Below are 21,782 nucleotides of genomic sequence, written 5' to 3'. Positions count from 1 at the left end.
CAAATTTAGGAATTCTTGGACATTCCACACTCTTTTCTCCTCTGCTTTTGATTCTCTAAAGACATGAACGTTTAGGTCTTTTGTTATTGTCCCACAGGTCTCTGATGTTGGTTTTTTCTCCCCAGTCTATTTTCTCTCTGTCGTTCAAATTGGGTAATTTCTATTTTTCTATCTTCATATTCACTGATTTTTTTTCCCCTCTGTCTTCTCCTTTCTGCTGTTGAGCCCATCAGTGGAGTTTTCTATGTCAGTCATTGTGTTTTTCAGTTCTGAAATTTGAATTTAGTTTTTCTTTACATCTTTTATTATTTTTTTCCTGAGGTTTTGCAGTCTTTCATTTGTTTCAACTGGGTCTGTTATCTATTCATTGAAGTATTTTTATGACGGCTGCTTTAAAATCCTAGTTGGATAATTTCCACCTGCTGAGAAGGGAGAAGCACCCCATCATCGCTGAGTAAGCGAAGCCCGAGCTCCCCATCTGGCCTCCATGGAAACCTTATACCTGTGGAGCTGGGGAGGCAGAGGCACAATGTTTTCCATGGTGTTTCGCGGTACAGTGGTTATGTCTTAAGTTTTCTACTTTCTAGGTCAACCCTTGGCCTTTGGGTAGAGATATCGGGTTCTTGTTTTGTGTCTTTATTGTTGCTGTTGTTTGTTCTCCTTGGCATTTCGAGATTGCCAACTTCTTCGGCACCAAATCCAGGATATGGGAGGTAAAAAGAAAACCCAGAGAACACAGAACTCTCTTGTTCTTCAGCTCTCAAGGTCACTTAACCAATCTGCCTTCTCTCCACCTTTGGTTTACATATAATGTCTGGGATTTCTAGTTGTACCTAGCAGAAAGAATAGAGATAAGTGTGTACTTCACTGTGGTCCAGAACCAGAAGGTTTTGTGCTTTTGAAATAATTTTCATACGTTTTTTTCTATGTGATGTAAGAAAGGTTTCCAGCTACTATTTTCAAACATATGGCCACAAAAAACACATTCTGGGGATTAAATATACATTTATACTTACGAGATAAGAAGCAAAATTGGATATAATCATTCTTTTTTTTTAAAAAGTGGCTTTGGGAGTACTGGAAAAAACTGGTTTTATTAGAATTCTCTTAGATGAGGGGCTCCTGGGTGCCTCAGTCTGTTGAGCATCGGAGTCTTGGTTTTGGCTCAGGTCGTGGTCTCAGGGTCCTGGGATCGAGCCCCGAATTGGGCTCCCTGCTCAGGGTGGAGTCTGCTTGTCCCTCTCCCCCGACCCCAAACCCTTCCCCTGTTAGTACTTTCACACTCTCTCACACAAATAAATAAAATCTTTTTAAAAAGTTTTGTCAGATAAATACAATGTACAGATCTAGATCAAGTCAACTCGAGCTGTCTTTCAAGATCTGTTGTTATTGTTAACTTCTGTTTTAAAATGAGGGATTCTTGGGCCCCTGGGTGGCTCAGTTAAGCATCTGCCTTCAGCTCCAGTCATGATTCTGGAGTCCTGGGTTTGAAACCCGTGTCAGGCTCCCTGCTTACTGGTGAGTCTTCTCCTCTGTCCCTCCCCTAGCTCAAAGAAGAAGGAAAGAAGAAGGTTTACTGGGGACAGCTACTTGTCTTCACATATTTTAAGATTTTATTTATTTGACAGAGATCACAAGTAGGCAGAGAGGCAGGCAGAGAGAGAGAGGAAGGGAAGCAGGCTCCCCGCCGAGCAGAGAGCCCAATGCGGGGCTTGATCCCAGGACCCTGAGATCATGACCTGAGCCAAAGGCAGAGACCTTAACCCACTGAGCCACCCAGGCGTCCCTCTTGACATATTTTTATGGAAGAATTTACCCTCATCATCTCCCTCCCCAATATCTGTCCTCCATATTACTTTTCAGAGTCAAATGCCTAGATCTTACTGATTTTGAGAATTCGCTGATAGGATTTCATCAACTGTTCTACTCATTGCAGAGGCCAAGTGTTTGTTGCTTTGTTTGACACAGGGTGACCCTGGTAATTAGAAGACTTATTTTCATCCATGATTCAATGGACTATAGATTCTTGATGTTATGATTGCTTGCAGTCCAGTTTCTATTCTGGGTTTTTGAAACAAGCTTTTATCTTGCCTTCTGTTTTACCTAGCGCTGTCCGTGCCCACTGCTCCATCCAAAGTGACCTACTGTATTCAGGAAATTAGAACAGTTCTATCTTCCGGCTCTTGGCTCCTGACATTCCCTTGACTTTGAACGCATGTGGCCTTTTTTTTTTTTTTTTAAAGATTTTATTTGTTTATTTGACAGAGAGATAGAGAGTACAAGCATGCAGAGCAGCAGGCAGAGAGAGAGGGAGAAGCAGACCCCCACTGAGCAGGGAGCCAAATGTGGGGCTCGATCCCAGGACCCTGGCATCATGACCTGAGCCGAAGGCAGCAGGCAGAGGCTTTAACCAACTGAGCCATCCAGGTGCCCCTGAATGCATGTGGCCTTTTTTTGAAGCATTTATTCTTGTCATTCAGCTCGTTTCTTCACCCCTTTCAGGTTTGAGCTCAAATGATGCCGTCTTGGTGACATTTTCCCTGACCATCCCTGTATGTCTCATCTATGCCCTTTTCCTACCTTTTGTCAAGACCACTCATTACCAGAAAATGCACTGTGCACTCTTACTATGAACATAGCTTATTGTACGCTCCCCCACACTAGGAGAGCATCACCACAAGCATACGAACAGGTTGATATCTGCTTTTTTCACGAAAGTTCCACATACCTGGAACTCTGGCATGTATCAGGTATTCAGTAAATAGACATTGACTGAATGCTGGGTGCTCGCCTCCTTCACGAACTCTCTTTTTCCAACTCACTCGTTACTCTTCCCCTCCATGTGCTCTTATGTTACTTACTATTTAAACCTTCATTTTTGGAGGCAGAATATGCTCCACTATTTAGTGTTTGGGCATACAAGTCTTCCCTTCTCAAGAGCATCAAGTCTTCAAGGCAGGATTTGAGGTGTCTTTTTTTTTTTTTCAAAGATTTTATTTATTTATTTGACAGACAGAGATCACAAGTAGGCAGAGAGGCAGGCAGAGAGAGAGAGAGAGGAGGAAGCAGGCTCCCCGCTGAGCAGTGAGCCTGATGTGGGGCTCGATCCCAGGACCCTGAGATCATGACCTGAGCCAAAGGCAGAGGCTTAACCCACTGAGCCACCCAGGCGCCCCTTGAGATATCTTTTTATGTCTTCATCCGGGTCTGGCAAAGAATTAAGCCAGTGGTTAGTGTTTATCACTGTTGTTGATAGTGAAGATAATGATAAAAAAATAAAAAGGTGGTTGACTATTGCTAAGAGAAAGAGTCAAAAGAGTCAGAAGACTTGAGGCAAAAAAGAAGACGAGTATCTTTACTCTCCTGCCAGGTTCCCTGGATCAAAGAATGGTTCTCGGACAGAGGTGGCTTATGAGTAGATGTTCTCACACATAGGCTCTTCTCTTGCCTTTTACCATCCTGTTTGGGAATCAGAAGACGTTTAGGCTTGAGCCTGCAAAAACTCCTGAAATAATTATTCGCCGCCATCTGGGCCCCGTCTAGTTTGTCTCATGGACTTGTAAAAGGAAAAACAGCAACATTTCTCCTGGCAATCTCTCTTTATGACAGAGGAGTTTCCTGAACCGACTAGAATCCTTTGTGTTGTAGCCAAATGAGAAAAGAGAGAAGGCGGGAGAATTGGAAATGGCACTGGGAAAGATGACTTTCCAGTCAGGAGTTTGGAGTCCTCCATCTTATTAACTCAGCCTGAGCCTGCACAAGGTCAAACAAACAACCAACCTGTCTCTAAGTCTTCTGGTCTCTAAAGTGACAACAGTACTCTATATACCTTGAGGGTGTTTGGTCCTCTAACGCCTCATGTTTAGATAAAGGCTGAAGCAGAAAACTTGGCTGATCCAGGGCAAAGGCTGGATGGTCCAGTTCTTGCGTTCAGTTTTCATTGTTCAGATATTTTAAGACTTGGGCTCTGAGAAAGAATTTTCTTTTTTTCTTTTTTCTTTTCTTTTTTTTTTTTTTTTTTTTAAGATTTATTTATTTATTTGAGAGCAAGCACACAAGGGTCCGGGAGGACCAAGGGAAAGAGAATCTCAAGCCAACTCTGCCCTGAGAGCAGAGGCCTATGCTGGGGCTCCCCCGGGCTCAAACCCACAACACTGAAATCAAGACCAGGGTCTAAACCAAGAGTTCTATGCTTAACCGACTGCGCCACTCAGGTGGTCCCAAAGAATTATTTTGTTCCTTTTTTTCTTTTCTGTTGTGAGGTTCAAAGCGTTAAAGCAACTGCTAGCGTAGATATACTTCTTAAATGTTACCTATTTAGAAATTTTTCTGTTTATTCCATTCCACAATTAGTCACAACCTTGGACAAGGACAAACAGCGAAAAGACGGAGCAATGAGGACAATGACTTCTGCTTCTAATTGTATTTTGAAATAGTATTACTGAAAGAACCAAATTGTTCAATTATTAATATTAAAATAAAAGTTCTTCATACCGGATTACACTGAAGCATTCAAAAACCTCCCGCCAGATGGGAGCGTGTATGTAAATGAGGGATGCTGATTCTGCTTTTTCATTGGTTACTTGAAAATAGCCAATAGGAGACCTGCAAACAGCCTACCTCCCGTTAGTATAAATACTTCTCTTGCTCGGGCCTTGGTTCTATCCTTGCGTTTTCTTTTGAAGGCGTTTGCTTCTTGTTTCAATAGTCATGTCGGGTCGCGGTAAGCAGGGCGGCAAGGCGCGCGCCAAGGCCAAGACGCGCTCGTCGCGGGCGGGTCTGCAGTTCCCGGTGGGCCGCGTGCACCGGCTGCTGCGCAAGGGCAACTACTCGGAGCGGGTCGGGGCCGGCGCGCCGGTGTACCTGGCGGCCGTGCTCGAGTACCTGACGGCCGAGATCCTGGAGCTGGCGGGCAACGCGGCGCGCGACAACAAGAAGACGCGCATCATCCCGCGCCACCTGCAGCTGGCCATCCGCAACGACGAGGAGCTCAACAAGCTGCTGGGCAAGGTCACTATCGCGCAGGGCGGCGTGCTGCCCAACATCCAGGCCGTGCTGCTGCCCAAGAAGACCGAGAGCCACCACAAGGCCAAGGGGAAGTAAAATGCTGACCATCTTTTTTCTAACGCGGACTTTTTCCTAATCAAGAAAGAGTTAACCTACCACCAAAGGCTCTTTTAAGAGCCACCCACTGTTTCCATTGAAAAGAGCTGTTCTGCTTTGAATTCTGACGAGCGTTTAACACAAAGTGAAATGTCGCGATTAACCCCCAGAAGGCATTACCCTCTGCCCCATAAATTGTAATATTGGCTTGGAGGTAAAAGCCACACGTGGATTTAGTGTAAGTGTGGGTAACGGTATTGACCGTGTTTGGTAATACGTGCGTTAAACGGAAAGGGCCCTATTGTGCATATGAAGTTTCAAAGTTTATCGCAAGGGCAATAGCTTCACGTTTTGGGAAAAAAAGTGAAAAGCGTTGGGATACTAGGTTCTAACTAAAACATTTGTTGAAGGATACCCACATTCTCCGTCTAGATCCAAGCTGATGAAAACGCTGCACATTTGCCGAAGCATTTGAGAGTAGCTCACAGGCCTGTGATAATTAGTGTTTGTGAATAAAGACCACTTTCCTAATTTTCAACAGTATTTGTGCCAGACCCAAGAAAATTTTGACCTTCATTGTAGATGCAGCCCATTTGTATATTTCCCTGAGCACCTGCAAATTATCTTGACGGTTTCTCTAAGAAAAGATCCGTTGGAAATTCCTATGTTGCTTTGCGTGATTACCTGACATTTCAAAATATCTGAGGCTCTTGTTACAAGATTTTTGTCCACAGTGTCCATATAAGTATGGAAAGGGTAAATAAATGACGTCAGAGTAGCTACCGCGAAGGGCAGGGTTTAGGAGTCATTCACCAACCCGAAAGCCGCTCTTAATCCGGGCACCCGTCCCGGGGCTGGGCCAATCGGGGGAGGGCGCGGGAACTTTTGAATATTCGGGGGCCCAATGGTTGTTGGTCTGGCTGTATAAAAGACGGAGGGCTGTGAGCCCTTTACCGGCTTTGGGGAAGACACTCTCTGTCCGCTCTAGGAATGGCTCGCACGAAGCAGACGGCGCGCAAGTCGACGGGCGGCAAGGCCCCGCGCAAGCAGCTGGCCACCAAGGCGGCCCGCAAGAGCGCGCCGGCCACGGGCGGCGTGAAGAAGCCGCACCGCTACCGGCCCGGCACGGTGGCCCTGCGCGAGATCCGGCGCTACCAGAAGTCCACCGAGCTGCTGATCCGCAAGCTGCCGTTCCAGCGGCTGGTGCGCGAGATCGCGCAGGACTTCAAGACCGACCTGCGCTTCCAGAGCTCGGCCGTCATGGCGCTGCAGGAGGCGTGCGAGGCCTACCTCGTGGGGCTCTTCGAGGACACCAACCTCTGCGCCATCCACGCCAAGCGCGTCACCATCATGCCCAAGGACATCCAGCTGGCGCGCCGCATCCGCGGCGAGAGGGCTTAAGTCTCTGGAAGGGGAGCGCCAACTTTGAACCCAAAGGCTCTTTTCAGAGCCACCCAATTAGCTCAACAAAAGTAGCTGTGGTCCTTTGGGCGCTAACTGACCCTGACTATGCCAAACCGGAATCCTCGCGAACCTGGTCGTGGGCATCTCTAACAACGGAATGATCAGGTTCAACAATGGAACAGGCAAAATAGTACGTTTAGCCAGTGTAGTCTTAACATAATCTTTTACATCTTACTAACTTAAGATAACCTGAATTTTCTTTCAGCCGAGGTAAGAGTCCAGCTATATTATAGCTACATATACATTAATTGTTAATCAGTTGGTAAAGCATAGTTTATCAAGTCCCTTTGTTGCTTAATATGTCACTTCTTATTTGTGGCCCTGCTTGTAATTGGTTGCGTTGCTTTATTCTAGGGCTAGCCACAATTTCTTTTCACGATTCTTGGCTGTAGGTTCTTTTCAAGTTAGCCACCAAATTCCAAAGGCTTTGCTTGTTTTCTACACCTTAGCTCTTAATACCTAAAATTCTGGGCCTATGTCTGAGATGGGAGCTCATGCTTAGTCACAATAGACAAAAAACAAGATTAAACTTGAATTGTGTGGTTTACTTGGATTTATTTACATTCCAGGACTTTAATAAAGCACTTTTGTTTTACAACATATTTGCATTTTAGAGATGATAAGGTTGGACATTTCTGTGAATGTGTGTATGTCACTGTTGAATTTTTAACGTTCTATTTTTCCAAATTTATCCATACAATCTGGCACACACCTTTTCTATCCATATAAAGGGACTGTCACAGGCACCAATGCCTTTGGCTTAAACCAGGGTGACTTTACTCTCTAGCTCTGGGGCCCAGCTGAAGTCCAAATATCTGGGGTTTTGTAGCTGTGCTGGGTTTTATATGCATTGTTTGGATTTTTCCCGTTATTTTATGTATCTGTTACAAAAAAAGGTGTTTTAGGTACAGGGCTTGAGAGGATAGCTTTTAAAAAGTAAAAGTACCCATTACTATCAGAGGGTTACATGGCCAGGGGACAGTGGCTCAGACCGTGCTTCTCCCCACCATCTGCCACCCATTTCCTGGCCAAGGATCAAGGATTTGGCTGTGTCTTCATTTACTTGAGCTCCTCAATAGAGTAATTGCCCAGTGTCTAGGAAAGTAAGGTTAGCACCATCTTAGAATCCAACCTTGTTACTCTTTCTCCAAGAGTCCTTTGGAAGCTGGTGGCCCAGAGCAGCATTTGGGTGATAGATTGCCAGCATTCAAATTCCACTTTACTACTTTAATATATCCTTTTCACAAATTGATTTCTCCATTGTCAGAAAAAATGGGGGTAGTACTACCCACCTCAGAACTGTTACTGGGATAATAGGAGTTGATTTTTGGACACAGAGCATTGTATAAATACTATTAATTTTTCTGAGCTATGTATTATTTTCCCTTTTATTCTCAAAATTTTTTTAAAAAGATTTTATTTTATTATTTTTTTTTAATTTGACACAGAGAGAGAGATCACAAGTAGGCAGGCAGGCAGAGAGAGAGGGGGAAGCAGGCAGAGTGCCTAATGTGGGGCTTGATCCCAGGACCCTGAGATCATGACCTGAGCTGAAGGCAGAGACTCAACCCACTGAGCCACTCTGGCGCCCCTCAGATTTTTTTTTTTTTTTAATTGAAATAAAAATGCAAACTTTAGCTTCTAAACTTCCTTTTCACTTGGCAAGAAAACTTCAGCAGGTATTTGAAAAACAAAGAATGGAAGAAATTCACATTTGTAAAAAAAATTTACAGAACATATTGGACCAAATGTAGTGCCAGTCTTTTAACATCAGTGCTTTAAGCATTTATTACTTTGGATTAGCAGAGTGACTATGGTCGTGCTGGAAGGAAAAAAGCGGGTGTTTAACACGCAGATTGTATCTTTCAAATGGCTGTTGGAAAGTCCTCAGTCACCCAGGCACCAAGGAGTGATATTACCACACAGGCTAAAGTTCGAAGGTAATGTTGTTGGTGTCTAGAACCACTTTTGGTCTGTTACAGTCTTTCAGAAAAGAGGAGGAAGCCAAAGTCAGGGTGCATTTTTCAGACTAAAAAATTTAGTAGCCCTTCCAGTCATCCCAGAAGAAGTAACTTACTAATCAATGAGTGTTTTAGGGAGACTTAACACAACAGCGGGAAGTCAGTTAAGAGATTTGAACTACATTCCATACATTGCCACAAGGCAGTCGGAAAGCAGACGTTGTCAGTGTATGCTTAGAAAGGGCACAAAGAAATATATTTAGACAACCTTAATTAACATGCTATGTATGAACAACAAAACAGAGTCTGTCGATCAGTAGATGAGTGGATAAAGATGATGTGGTATATAGAGTTGACCCTTAAACAACGTAGGTTTGAACTGGGTGAGCCCACTTACTTGCAGATTCTTTTTTCAACAAATATAATACACTACTGTAAATGTTTTTCTCTTCCTTGTGATTTTCTTGATAGTATTTTCTTTTCTCTGGTTTATAATAATACAACATATAGTACATATGCAGAATATGTTTTAATAGACTTTATGTCATCAGTAAGGCTTCTAATCAACAGTATGGTACTGGTAGTTTTATGGGTGCGGGAGTCAAAATTTGTATGTGGATTTTCAACTGTGTACAGGTCAGTACCCCAACCCCTGCGTTTTTCAAGGGTTAACTGTATATACAGTGGAATATCAGCATGGAAAAGGATGAAATCTTCTTATTCATATGGATGGGCTTAGAGGGTATATTCTAGATAAGTCTAACAAAGTCAAATACCATATGATTTCACTTATATGTGCAATCAAAAAAACAAAACAGAGATATAGATAACAAATGAGTAGTTGTGGGGGTGCAGGGTAAGAAGCAAAATAGGTGAAGGTGATTAAGAGGTACAAACTTGCAGTTATACAATAAATAAGTCACAGGCATGCAATGTACAGCAGAGGGAATACAACCATAATGGCTTTGTGTGGTAACAGATGGTAACACATCATGATGGGCATTTCCCAATGTATAGAACCATCAGCTCACTATGCTGTATGCCTAAAACTAGGGTGTTATTGTATGTCAGCTATACTTTAATTGAAGACAAAATAAAAAAACGCGATTCATCAACACTTTATACTTCATTGAATGCTGTGATTTAAAAAAAACAAAAAAATCTTCACTATTATATATGTGTCTGTGTTGTCTATATTGTGTTAGGAGAAAAAGCTCAGGGCAATCTCCCAACTCCGGACGAGATTCTTTAAGTGATAATACCAGCTAAAAATCAGGCACGTTTACGTAGGACTTCTTTGCGCCAATCTCTGTTCTAGCCCTTTGCTTACATTAGCTAATTTAATAGATTTATAGATTTAAATCTTCACAAAAGCTCCATGCGTAGTATCATCATCACTCCACCTTTACAGATGAAGAAAACGAAGGCAAAGTTACAAGGTCACACATCTGTAAAAGAGGGAAAATAACTTCCCCTACTCTTCTGAATGCTTAGTTGAGTCCCTGTAAAAAAAGATCAACGAGAAAAACAAAGAGCACTTTAATGACATGGACCCCTCGTGCGTACATGGGAGATGCTCTGAAGACCTGAGGGGAACTTCCCGAAGAGGCCCCAGCCACCCCCGGAAAGACCACCTTCCGCGAACAGATGTTGGTGTGGGAAGGGAGTGCACAGGGAGCCAGTCTGGGGTTGGCGGGAAAAGGATGGGAAACAAGGTTGTGATGCCGAATTAAGCCGGGGCTTTCCCAAGGTCGGGAAAGTCTGGTGGTTTAGTCATCCTTCTCTTCCTGGTACAGAGTGGGAGACACTTAGAGCTTGAGATCTCCTTCATAAATGTTAAAATGTCCCGTTAGGGAGATTTTAGAGATTCTCCCGTGTCGGTGTTTCTTAAAAATCATCTGCTCGCATGTAGTCCTTATGCCAAAGAGGCGCATCTGGTTGGGGGAGGGGGGCGTCTTCTGCTGCCCTCCATACCAAAGAGGCCTGTTTTGAGACGGTACGTCCTGAACCCCTACACTCCTGTTTTGGGGTGACATGTTAGGGTTCCCTTCCCAGCCAACAATGATTCCCCTTCTGAACGAGAGAGGACAGTACTTTGCTGTAAACGAGAAGCCCCTAGTAACGTTCTCACGGGGGAGATTCCTGCAGACCCCGGTCCGAACCGGCTCAGGAGAAGCCAGACCTTCCACGCGACCTCGCTCCCTCCCGCACAGGCCTCGGAGCTCCGCCCGGAGGTGGGAGGAGCCGGGGAGCCGGGCTGGGGGCGGGGCCTCGGGGGCCGCCAGCGCTGTCTGTCTTCAACGAGGTCCGACTTCTGCTTATAAATAGCGCTGAGGGCCGAAAAGGGCCATCGCTGTGTGGAACTCGCACAAAGCGTTCGGAGAGACATGTCTGGTCGCGGCAAGGGCGGGAAGGGCCTGGGCAAGGGGGGCGCCAAGCGCCACCGCAAGGTGCTGCGCGACAACATCCAGGGCATCACCAAGCCCGCCATCCGGCGGCTGGCCCGGCGCGGCGGCGTCAAGCGCATCTCCGGCCTCATCTACGAGGAGACCCGCGGGGTGCTCAAGGTGTTCCTGGAGAACGTGATCCGCGACGCCGTCACCTACACGGAGCACGCCAAGCGCAAGACGGTCACGGCCATGGACGTGGTCTACGCGCTCAAGCGCCAGGGCCGCACCCTCTACGGCTTCGGCGGATAAACTCTTCGCCGGTTACGTTTATTCTCCAAAGCTCTCTAAAGGCCCTTTTCAGGGCCGCCCACTTTACTTCCAGAAGGGCTGTACGCGTTTTGTGCTCCTATTTTTTTTGCGTTTACTGTGTCTCCACGGCGCTTGGGGTCTTAGGTTCTGGTGTAAACGAGCCTGGGCGGTGCACTGGCCGCCGGATGCTACCTCGACCAATGAGCTGGCCGTACGGCTCGCGGCGCGGGGTCCCTACCAATCAGGGCCAGGGGTTGCCTGAGGGAGGCCAATGGGGAGGCGACGCGGGCCCCGGGCTTCCCTGGAGAGATGGCGGGGCCCGACCTCCGCTCTTCCCGCAGGCCTGCCGCCTGTTGCCCTTGCAAGGAGTGAAACGGCGACCCGTGCCGTCTGTCCGGAGGGATTCGGGTGGCGGCAGGGCTTCAGCGGCTGCCCGCTCGCTCGCCTGGGAGGGTTCGGTAATTATCTCTTTGCGAGAGGCCGCCCCCGCTCCACAGGAAGCCAGGTGGGTTAAAATGCGCGACCGGAGAGACGCCGGACGTTCGCTCCTAGCGTGTCGCCTCCCTGGGCGGTGTGAGGAGAGCGGAGCGTCCCCTGGCGTCAGGTCCCCGCGGGCCGCCGCCGGTGTCCCGGACCTGGAACCTGTGAGGCCGCCGCCGGGGGTCGCAGGTTTCTAGGGGCCTCGCCATTCTCGAGCCCCGGACCCTCCCTCCGCCCCTGCCTAGGCGGGGTCTGGAAAGTGCCATTTAGTGGACGAAGGGGGTCTGTTCGGATTCAGGTCTCTGGGTCTCGGACCGCCTAGGGTCTCCGGCAGGGCCCCACCTTGAGGGCTTGAGGGAGGAGCTCCGTCCCTTGAGGTCACTGGCTCTCAGGCGACTGTCTTGCACCTTCCGCCTTCGCCCCTCCGCCCAGCTCCTCTTCCGCCTCCTGAACATGGTAAGGTTTTAGGGTTCACGTGAGCCGCAAGCAAACGCTTCACCGACTGAGCCACCCAGGTGCCCCTCAAAACACTTTTTAAGCGTTCTTGAAAGCTTCATTCAAAACCCTAAACTTTAAAAATAAGGTGTTTTCTAGTATGCCGTCATTGATAAATCAGGCACGTGAATAGCATCTTTGATTTAATTCTTGAGAAATATATTGACGACTGCTTAAAGCAAGTTACTCTAATGTGTCTCCGACACAAAATACCGAATAGGCAGTTGAAACAGTTTCTCGAGTTCAAGTGAGAGTTCTGGTTTAGAGGAAAATTTGGGAATCAACAGCCTATAAATGAGTCTGTATTCCACCAGTAAGAATTCAGACACCATTTATTGCAATACATTGTAATAGTAAATGACTGGAAATGTAAATTGTCACCAGAAACCGTGTCTTAGTTCAGGCTGCTATAAGGAAAATGCCATAGACGGGCTTAAACAACAAACTGATTTCTCAAGGCTGGGAGTCCAAGATTAAGGCACTGGCAGTTTCGGACAAGATTTGGTGTCTGGTGAGACCCCAGTTCCTGGTTTGTACACTTGTCTTGCTGTGTCCTCATATGGCAAAAGGAAGGGCCAGAGAGCTTTCTGAAGTCTCTTATTTATGAAGGGCACCAATCGCATTCATGAGTGCTCCATTCTCGGGGCCTAATCACTACTGAAGGGCCAGAACTCCTAATACCATCCTATGGGGGATTAAAATGTCAACATGTGAATATGTGAGGGATACAAACAGCCCATAACAAATGAAACACTATACAGCCCTACTACAGAAAAGGGAAAATCTATTCCAGTACGTGCTCAAGTACCTATGGCTCACTTCTTGGGCCCCTTCTCTGATCTTGGTCTCACTCTTGACATGTTCTGTGTTCTCTGTAATGTGTTATGCTCAACAGGAAAACTCCATGACCTAGCCCTAAGTGTCAGGTCAGGTTGTAGTGACAATGCCTATGATTCTGTCAGCCTCTGTATGTTTCTCAATCCCAATGGCTGTTTTTAGAAACAGTGGCTGTTTTAGGCTTTAATCACCTCTAAACTTTGATCAGTTTCCTTCCACCCACTTCAAGCTTCATAATGAAACTTGCCACATATCCAGTTGCATATTTGATATATCTACTTGAGTGTCTAATGGACATCTCAAACTTGACTTGTCCAAACTAGATATCTTAACACATAAACATCAAATCTGTTCTTTCTCCCATGTTCCCCACCTCAATAAATGGAACTCCATTCTTGTAGGGGCTCAGCTCAGAAATCTTGCAGTCCTGTTGGAGCTCTTTCTCTTACAACTTTCATCCAACCCAGTCATCTCTGTTACAAATCAATGAAAGCACCTTTCACTACATCCTATGCTGCTACTCCAGGACAAGCCACAATCACCTATTGTCCCGATGACCATAAAGAGTCCTAACTAGTCTTTCCATTTCCACTTTTGATAGCTAGTTTTTTTCTCAACCCAGCAACAAGAGTGATCATTTCAAAAGTTGTTCTACACCTCAGAACATTCCAGTGATTTTCCCTCTTCATCCCAGCCTGTAAGGAGGGTAGCCAATAATTCCAGTTTGCCTGAGTTTGAGGGGTTGCTGGGACGTTCAATGCTAAAACTTGGAGAAAGTCCCAGGCAAACAGGATGAGTTTGTCACCCTACCTAGATGGCTTTACATGCTCTGGGCCCTGGCCACCCTCTGATCTCACTTGGTATCACATTTCTTTGTCTTCACTGACCTTTTTGCTGTTCACAGAACAGACCGAGCATGTTCCAGTCTTGGAGCCCTTGTATGTATTTCTCTGTCTTCCTAGAAGTATCTTATTCTGGTACATGGGGAGGATTTTACTTCTGCCCTAAGAATTAAAATGACATAAAACAAATTAACAGTAGAAGAGCATGCAATTCGTTTACATTTATATAAACACATATATATTTATTTATATGTAGAGAAAGACATTATTGTACGCCAATATGCTTTCCATGACAAAGGTGCACTCCTAAGGAAATGAAGACCCAAAGAAGCAGTTAGAGTTGAACACTTCTATACTGAGCTGGACAAAGCGTAGTAAACTGAAAACACAACAAGGCAAGGAGGCTGGGGCTAGGATAGTGAATTGTGGGAAAGTAACTAGGAAAATAAGGGTTAGTTTACAAGGTTTGTTTGTACAGATTTCTCCTGGCCTCCACCCCTCACCGAAGGTGAGAAAAATGTTACTTTCCTCGTCATAAGGATGACATCTTCCATATGGGGAATTTCTCTCCTGCTTTCAGGAAGAAAAAGGAGAGGGCCGCGTGCCTTCTCGCACCTGTTGTTTTTCAAGTGACTTTGATCTTAGGTCCGAGTCAGCTTTTGTGTGGCATATTCTGCTACCTGTCCCTGGATGGCTGCAGACTTCATTTCATTCAGGTCTCTGCTCAAACACCCTCTTATGAAAGAGAACTTTCCAGACCACCCTATGTAAAGTAATACCCCTTTCTGCTCATTCATGCAGTATATGCATCCCCACGTGTATCAGTATATGTTTAATTGTTCTGTCTCCCACAACTAGAATATACTTCTTTGAGAGCAGGGACTTTATTTTGTCCCTGACGTGTCCCTAGCACCTAGAACAGGGCTGACAGCTAATAGGTAGTCTCTGAAAGCTTGTTGTGTGGGGAGAGGAAAAGTATTTTTCCTTCTACCCTTGTAAGTTCTTAACTGAGGCCTCCCTGTAATAAAAAGATAGAGTAACAGGAGAAAACCAAATTTAATTATGTGCATATGTACAGGAGCCCCACAAAGATATGAGGTTCAAGGAAATGAACAGAGCAGGAAGCTTTTTTATCTATTAGACAAAGAATACCTTTCTGAAGAAGTGAAGAGACAAAGTGCTTTAGACTAGAAGTATTAAATGGTAAAGAAGTACCAAGGTTTGTTCATAGAGACTTCTCAGCTCTGAGTTCCTCATCTCTGGTGATAAGGATGTTTTTCTTCCCCCTGGTACAGGAGGGTACCTTTCAGATAAAAGATTTATCTTCCGGTTTCTTGGAAAAAGAAAGAAGTGGGGGTTGATGTGGGGCAGAGGGAATGTCAGGGTGAATTTCCTGCTTCTGAAGCTTAAACTCTTTGAGTTTAACATATTCAATATGCCAAGGTGGCTTATTAGGGGATCGCATGTCCTGAACCCCATCAGCTCAATGAATGCGTGCATGAATTTTCTACGTAAGACCCTAGGCCCACCAGAGTGTTGCCACAATTGATTCTCTATGTACTGTTCCTTGATTTACCTCTGCCTGAATCAATCAGTATGGCAGTTTTTCCTCTAGATCTGAGGAATGATGCGGAGTGGCAGATCAGGCAGCATTATCTTTGTTCTGAAAAGGCCTTCATGAGTGCTAAGGCTGAAGAAGGCTCAGAGGCTTTCCCCCAGAGCAGTAAGCATGACTAAAACGGGCATGGTACTATCTACAAGGCTATTAATAAAGATTCCAGGCTTGCCATCACAGAAGCTAGTCCTGTCTATTGTAGCAAGTACCGCTCCCCTGCCACATAGAAAATCTGTATCCACACACTTCTCTACATATACTCTGGATCCTCAACAGGGAATTCTGTTTGATTTGCTTACAGAGGTACCCCACTGCCTATAAGAGTATCTGGCACATTACATGAGGTCAATAAATATCTCTTGAAGGAACACCAGTTAGGGAGAACATAAAATGACCGCTCTCCCAACCAGGCCCATTTTGCTCCTCTGGCCATCCAGGATGCGGCTCTGAATTCTCATTGTCAATTCAGATTAAGCCAGACTAGGTACTTTTATCATTCCCCAAGAAATCTTGGAGGACAGTTATCAGGTGGAAAAGGGGCCCCCAAAAGCTAGGAAAGACACGGGCTGAAGCTGACATACTGAGCTTGCAATCAGCTCGCAGGCCCTGTTGCACTCGCTCAGTTTTATTGAAGTATAGTTTATGCACCATAAAATTCACCCCAGATTAGCCACCCTAATTTCCATTTCTCCGTGAAGGGAGGAAAAGTATGGCGAACTCAGCCGGGCTCTGCTGACAGTGAAAGAGGCACTTTCCCCCCATGAACCAGATGTTAACTTTACCCTGAATCCAGTGCCCCGGGTTTTCCGGCAGCCTGAATCTGGTTTCTTCCCTGCCCATTTCTAAAGACTATTTTTTTTGGAGTTTGTTAGTGGTGAAACCTCTACTGTTCTAGAGACCCGATTGAAGGACACTTGCAGGTCTGAGTCTACTTCATAATGCACAAAATGATAAATCTCACAAATTCCTTACCCAGGGCTTTGGGGTTTCTGGCCAACCTTCCCATCCCCCAGTCTGGCTCGCCCGAGAGTTGAGGGCGGGAGTGGGGAGGAGGCACATGAGATCATCAGTTCTGATTGGTTGACAAACACGGGTGGGACTTGCTGATTGGACAGTGCTCCTCTTTGTTCCTAGAAATCCTTGCAAGTTCCTTGCTCTATTTGGGTTTCCCCCACTTTTGAGTTGGGAGTATCATCCCTCCCTTACCCGTAATGCAGTCAATGTTGAGGACGGAGGAGCGAATTAAGTACGGCTCAGCTAAGGGAGTTCCTTTGGTGTAATCGGATATTGCACGGAGTTTTACTTTTAAAAACCCTGCAATCCTACAGGATTCGGTCATTAAATCTCAACTGTTAATAATTTAAGCCAGTGATCAGGTCAGCTCTTTTTCTGAACGTTTGGGTGGCCCTGAAAAGGGCCTTTGGTGGCGAAATGCAATTTCCAGGTGGTGGAATCCGAGTTTATCCGCCGAAGCCGTAGAGGGTGCGGCCCTGGCGCTTGAGCGCGTAGACCACGTCCATGGCCGTGACCGTCTTGCGCTTGGCGTGCTCCGTGTAGGTGACGGCGTCGCGGATCACGTTCTCCAGGAACACCTTGAGCACCCCGCGGGTCTCCTCGTAGATGAGGCCGGAGATGCGCTTGACGCCGCCGCGCCGGGCCAGCCGCCGGATGGCGGGCTTGGTGATGCCCTGGATGTTGTCGCGCAGCACCTTGCGGTGGCGCTTGGCGCCCCCCTTGCCCAGGCCCTTCCCGCCCTTGCCGCGACCAGACATGGCTTTCAGAAAAGCAAACCCACAGCAAATGACAAAACAAGCGAGAGCTGGTCCTTATATAACGACGTCCCCTCTCCCAACCCCACCCCCTGCAGATGTAGAGAAGAGCGCAGGCGGGAAATGTGACGCCAGCAGTCCCCTCCCTTGTCCCCGCCTCCAAGCCCCAGAGACTCCGGGAGGGCGGGTGCAGAACGCAGCTTGACCATTGGTCTTTACTCCCTTAACTGGACTACCTTGTTCTAACGAACAGGGTTTATGGTAAACTCATGTATGATTCCAAAAATAGTCTAAATAGAATACTTATATAAAAATGCTTGTTTTGCAGTAACTTCAGTAATGGCAAAAATATCAAGGTCAAAGAAATATAAATTGAGTAGCTTAGTAATAAACCATTTATCTTTCAGGTGTTTTACTTTTAATACATATGATGAAACTCCTCTATTCCTGTTCGTTTTAGAAACGCTCAGGAGGCCCCATTTAATGCTCTTCGAACTGCCGGCTGCTTCGTGTCCCTCTTGAGACGCTGACGCTTCCTTAGGACCTTGGTGAACAGTATCTTCTAATCTTGTAAAGGGTTCTTTGTTCGCATACACAGGGCATGTTTACACAATAAGGGTCTGTATGTAGCCCACTCTAGCGTTGCCAACCGATATCCTTTCTTTTTCAAGTGCATAACTACTCACATTTAACTGTTTCACCGGTAATTAGTTATTTTACAGCCACTTTACTTGAAAACGTGGGTGGCTCTGAAAAGAGCCTTTGGGTGAAGTTTAAAAAAAAACACACAACCCAGGAGCGTCTTACGCCCTCTCGCCGCGGATGCGGCGCGCCAGCTGGATGTCCTTGGGCATGATGGTGACGCGCTTGGCGTGGATGGCGCAGAGGTTGGTGTCCTCGAAGAGCCCCACGAGGTAGGCCTCGCACGCCTCCTGCAGCGCCATGACGGCCGAGCTCTGGAAGCGCAGGTCGGTCTTGAAGTCCTGCGCGATCTCGCGCACCAGCCGCTGGAACGGCAGCTTGCGGATCAGCAGCTCGGTGGACTTCTGGTAGCGCCGGATCTCGCGCAGGGCCACCGTGCCGGGCCGGTAGCGGTGCGGCTTCTTCACGCCGCCCGTGGCCGGCGCGCTCTTGCGGGCCGCCTTGGTGGCCAGCTGCTTGCGCGGGGCCTTGCCGCCCGTCGACTTGCGCGCCGTCTGCTTCGTGCGAGCCATGATAACTACAGAAGCCCAACAAGCCGTCACAAATACCCTCCGCCACAATGCCTGCCAGCATTTATAGTACGCAAAGTGTAGTGATTGGATGAGGAAAATGCTGACGTATAAGGTTACAGGCTGATTGGTCTATCTTTTAGCTTTCCAGCAATGGCGCAATTTCATTGGCTACCACGTTATCCCATCTCTTCAGGGTTTTGTTCCTTTCTTCCACATCTGATTTTCGTAGTCTGAATACAGTGCTTTGAACGTTACCTTTTCAAAAAACTAAACATTTACTTCGTTGGTACTGTAGTTCAAAACTCTATGTTTCTGTAGTTTTGGGGGGAGAAATTTGAGAAATATTGCCCCCGATAATGTACTCTTTACTCTCCCTATGCAATAACCCCAACAACCCCCTATCATATTACAAGTTTCTGAAACCTTTTTCAAAAATGAGATCCCTTTATAATGCTTACATGAAGGAACTCCTTTGAATCCTACCTCAACCACAGTAAAATTACACTGGCGTTTACAGAAATATTCCGAGTAATCGGGCACCTCTGTTAAATATTAATGCTGACTTCTAAACTTGGAGCTTTCTGGATCTTATATTTTCTCACGCCTAGAGTACATTTTGCCAGATGTAAAATACCAGTGACTAGATTCTCCAGCACCAACCTCTCTGAGCTTTGCGGAGCTGGCGTGTACTCAGCCCAATCAACAGGATTCCAAGACACAAGAAGGGCCAATTTCTCATTGCCAAGACCTAACCTTATAGTTCTTAAAATTTTTCGAGCTTAAAAACTCCAAATGTGACCGTTTTGTACTAAGAGTAGGTAGGCCAGATTCTACCTTTTCATTGGTATTTTATATTGAACAGCCAGTAAGAAATCTAGCAACCTTCGTCTGGGTGGAATGTTCGTATTTTATTTGAAGCCTATTTAATCCAATGGATACGCAGGAGGCTGCAACCGTACGAAATCCCCGAACCCAGTGTTTCCTTTTAAAAAGCTGCGTTTAATTAGAGTCCTCGTTTATTACACTAAGAAGAGTTTGATTTCCAGATGTTCACTTATGAAAGCTTGTCTTGGAGGAAGGCCGTACACCTGTTGTAATGGAGTGTCCTTCAAACGCCCAGTTCCGATTGTTCTATTTACAAATTGGTAGAAATTGCAGGTTGCGTTGGAAAACACAGACTCGGGAAAACGGGAAGTAGCTGGGAGTGGTTGTGAAGATGCTGTTGGGAACATCCCAGTGTCGGCCGCCAGCTGGTAATCGGGCCATCGGATATTCGGAAGAAACCGGGAAGCTCGGGTTACTTAGGCCGCGCGGACTTGTTTGAGAACTTCAGGAGCGCGGCGCGGGAAGGAGGCGTCACAGCCCTCTCTCGGCCCCCGGGCGACGTCCGCGAGCCTGTGGAGGGGCGTGTGGGCTCCCGGGCGCAGCCCTGGAAGAGGCATTTTGTTCTCTCCTTTGGTTCGCCCTGGGGAGTCACTGGAGCCCTGCTGGCGCTTCTAAATGCCCCGCGCAGCCACAGAGAAGTTACAGGAGGGCTGCCCGCAGAAGTCACCGGAGCCGTGCCCTCTCGCTGTCGCCCTGAGGCGCGGGGGAGGGGAGCGTGGAGCCCGGCCGGCGCCTCCCGAACGCCCCTCGTGGGCGGGGCTGGGAGCTGCCCTGCGGGGGAAGAGCGCGCGACAGGGCACGGGGCGGCCGGTCGGCCCCGCCGGGGCACGTGGGAAGGCCGGGAAGGCCTCGGGAGCGGGTCACGCGCACGGGACGGTGGCAACAGCTTGTTCTGCACTTGCAGGAGGGTCTAATTGTGCGCTCGTGTAACCAAAACGCGGAAAAGCTCCTGACCAGGCGTGTCCCTCTTCGGCGTCGCCGGGAAGGGCCACGGCGCTGTCGAGGGCGGGCCCCCGGCCTCTCCCCCTCCCCGGCCACTTCACGTCCTTCACAGGTGGGGAACGCGCGCCCCTCCCGACACCGCCCGGGATTCTTATCTGGGAGCCTCCCGGACGAACAGCTCTTCCTCCGCCCCGGAGGAGAAGGCTTGTTTGGCGAAGGGCGGTGGCAGCCTCCGACGTTACTGGGCTGCGGAGCCCGACCCCTACCCGCCCAGAAGTGCGGTCTGCTTGAGGCGACGGGGGAGCGGCCGCAAGGTCCCCGCGGGGCCGCGCTAAGGGCGGCGGCGCGGGGCGCGCTAGGGGGCGAGAGGCGGGCGCGGGCGAGCACCAATCACAGCACGGCCCCGCCCTATAAATACGCCGCGCCCGGGCCTGCGGCGTCTTCCTGCTCCGTCAGGTTCTCGCGGCTCGCTCGGTGCGCTCCGCCCTCACCATGTCCGAGACCGCGCCGCCGGCTCCGGCCACCTCCACTCCCCCCGAGAAGCCCGCGGCGGTCGGCAAGAAAACCAAGAAGCCGGCTAAGACTGCGGCCAGCGCCAAGAAGAAGTCCGTGGGCCCCTCGGTGTCGGAGCTGCTCGTGCAGGCGGTGTCCTCTTCCAAGGAGCGCAGCGGCGTGTCCCTGGCGGCGCTCAAGAAGGCGCTGGCGGCCGCCGGCTACGACGTGGAGAAGAACAACAGCCGCATCAAGCTGGGCCTCAAGAGCCTGGTGAGCAAGGGCACCCTGGTGCAGACCAAGGGCACCGGCGCCTCGGGCTCCTTCAAGCTCAACAAGAAGGCGGCCTCCGGCGAGGCCAAGGCCAACCCCCCAAAGGTGGCCAAAGCTAAGGTGACGGGCGCTTCCAAGAAACCCAAAAAGGTCACAGCGGCTACTAAAAAAGCGGTCAAGACTCCGAAAAAGGCCAAAAAACCGGCTGTGGCCAAGAAGCCGTCTAAGAGTCCCAAGAAGCCCAAGGTTGTGAAGCCTAAGAAAGTAGCCAAGAGCCCCGCCAAAGCCAAGGCTGTGAAGCCCAAAGTGGCCAAGGCGAAGGTGACCAAGCCAAAGACGGCTGCCAAGCCCAAAAAGGCCGCACCCAAGAAAAAGTAGAGTTGTGCAGTTGGAACTTGTTCCAGTAACCCAACGGCTCTTTTAAGAGCCACCAACATATTTCAGAGGAAAGAGCTTTAGTACGTGTATCTCGGCTCCTACGTGGAGTTGCCACCCACTTGCGAGGACGGTTTTGGGCTAATCCTTACCCCACACCGCAATTTCTTAGGTTTATTGTATTCTAGCTGACGTGCCTAACCTTCCTAGGCGAAACCGCGGTTTGGCAACCAGCGGCCTACTGTGCTGTCTTGCCTGGTTAACTACATCAGCGATACCTGGGGAGCTAATTGTCCCCGGCAGTAAGTCCACACCTCATCCTCCACGCGGACTACG

General features: G+C 47.9%; 6 protein-coding genes across 6 annotated transcripts; 4 read left to right on the top strand and 2 right to left on the bottom strand.

The window, feature by feature from the left end:
* Positions 1 to 4,710: 4,710 nt before the first annotated feature.
* Positions 4,711 to 5,103, top strand: LOC308344668 (histone H2A type 1-D; the record flags this gene model as incomplete). Its single annotated transcript, XM_080806402.1, has 1 exon — positions 4,711 to 5,103. One exon carries the CDS (start codon positions 4,711 to 4,713, stop codon positions 5,101 to 5,103), a length of 393 nt encoding a protein of 130 aa, XP_080662528.1.
* A 990-nt stretch (positions 5,104 to 6,093) lies between these two features.
* On the top strand, positions 6,094 to 6,504 carry LOC308344586 (histone H3.1; the record flags this gene model as incomplete). The annotated part of the gene is made up of 1 exon (XM_080806269.1): positions 6,094 to 6,504. One exon carries the CDS (start codon positions 6,094 to 6,096, stop codon positions 6,502 to 6,504), a length of 411 nt encoding a protein of 136 aa, XP_080662395.1.
* A 4,411-nt stretch (positions 6,505 to 10,915) lies between these two features.
* Positions 10,916 to 11,227, top strand: H4C2 (H4 clustered histone 2; the record flags this gene model as incomplete). Its single annotated transcript, XM_080807147.1, has 1 exon — positions 10,916 to 11,227. The coding sequence occupies one exon, from the start codon at positions 10,916 to 10,918 to the stop codon at positions 11,225 to 11,227; it is 312 nt and encodes a 103-aa protein (XP_080663273.1).
* A 5,729-nt stretch (positions 11,228 to 16,956) lies between these two features.
* On the bottom strand, positions 16,957 to 17,268 carry H4C1 (H4 clustered histone 1; the record flags this gene model as incomplete). The annotated part of the gene is made up of 1 exon (XM_080806517.1): positions 16,957 to 17,268. The coding sequence occupies one exon, from the start codon at positions 17,266 to 17,268 to the stop codon at positions 16,957 to 16,959; it is 312 nt and encodes a 103-aa protein (XP_080662643.1).
* Positions 17,269 to 18,068: 800 nt separating this feature from the next.
* Positions 18,069 to 18,479, bottom strand: H3C1 (H3 clustered histone 1; the record flags this gene model as incomplete). The annotated part of the gene is made up of 1 exon (XM_080806695.1): positions 18,069 to 18,479. One exon carries the CDS (start codon positions 18,477 to 18,479, stop codon positions 18,069 to 18,071), a length of 411 nt encoding a protein of 136 aa, XP_080662821.1.
* A 2,319-nt stretch (positions 18,480 to 20,798) lies between these two features.
* On the top strand, positions 20,799 to 21,449 carry H1-1 (H1.1 linker histone, cluster member; the record flags this gene model as incomplete). The annotated part of the gene is made up of 1 exon (XM_080807134.1): positions 20,799 to 21,449. The coding sequence occupies one exon, from the start codon at positions 20,799 to 20,801 to the stop codon at positions 21,447 to 21,449; it is 651 nt and encodes a 216-aa protein (XP_080663260.1).
* Between the last annotated feature and the right edge of the window lie 333 nt (positions 21,450 to 21,782).

Source organism: Martes martes (genome assembly GCF_963455335.1).
Source record: "Martes martes genome assembly, chromosome: 6".
In the NCBI taxonomy this organism is placed as follows: Eukaryota; Metazoa; Chordata; class Mammalia; order Carnivora; family Mustelidae; genus Martes; species Martes martes.
Note: the sequence above shows the minus strand (reverse complement) of the source record. Positions and strands in the feature narration are given on the sequence as shown.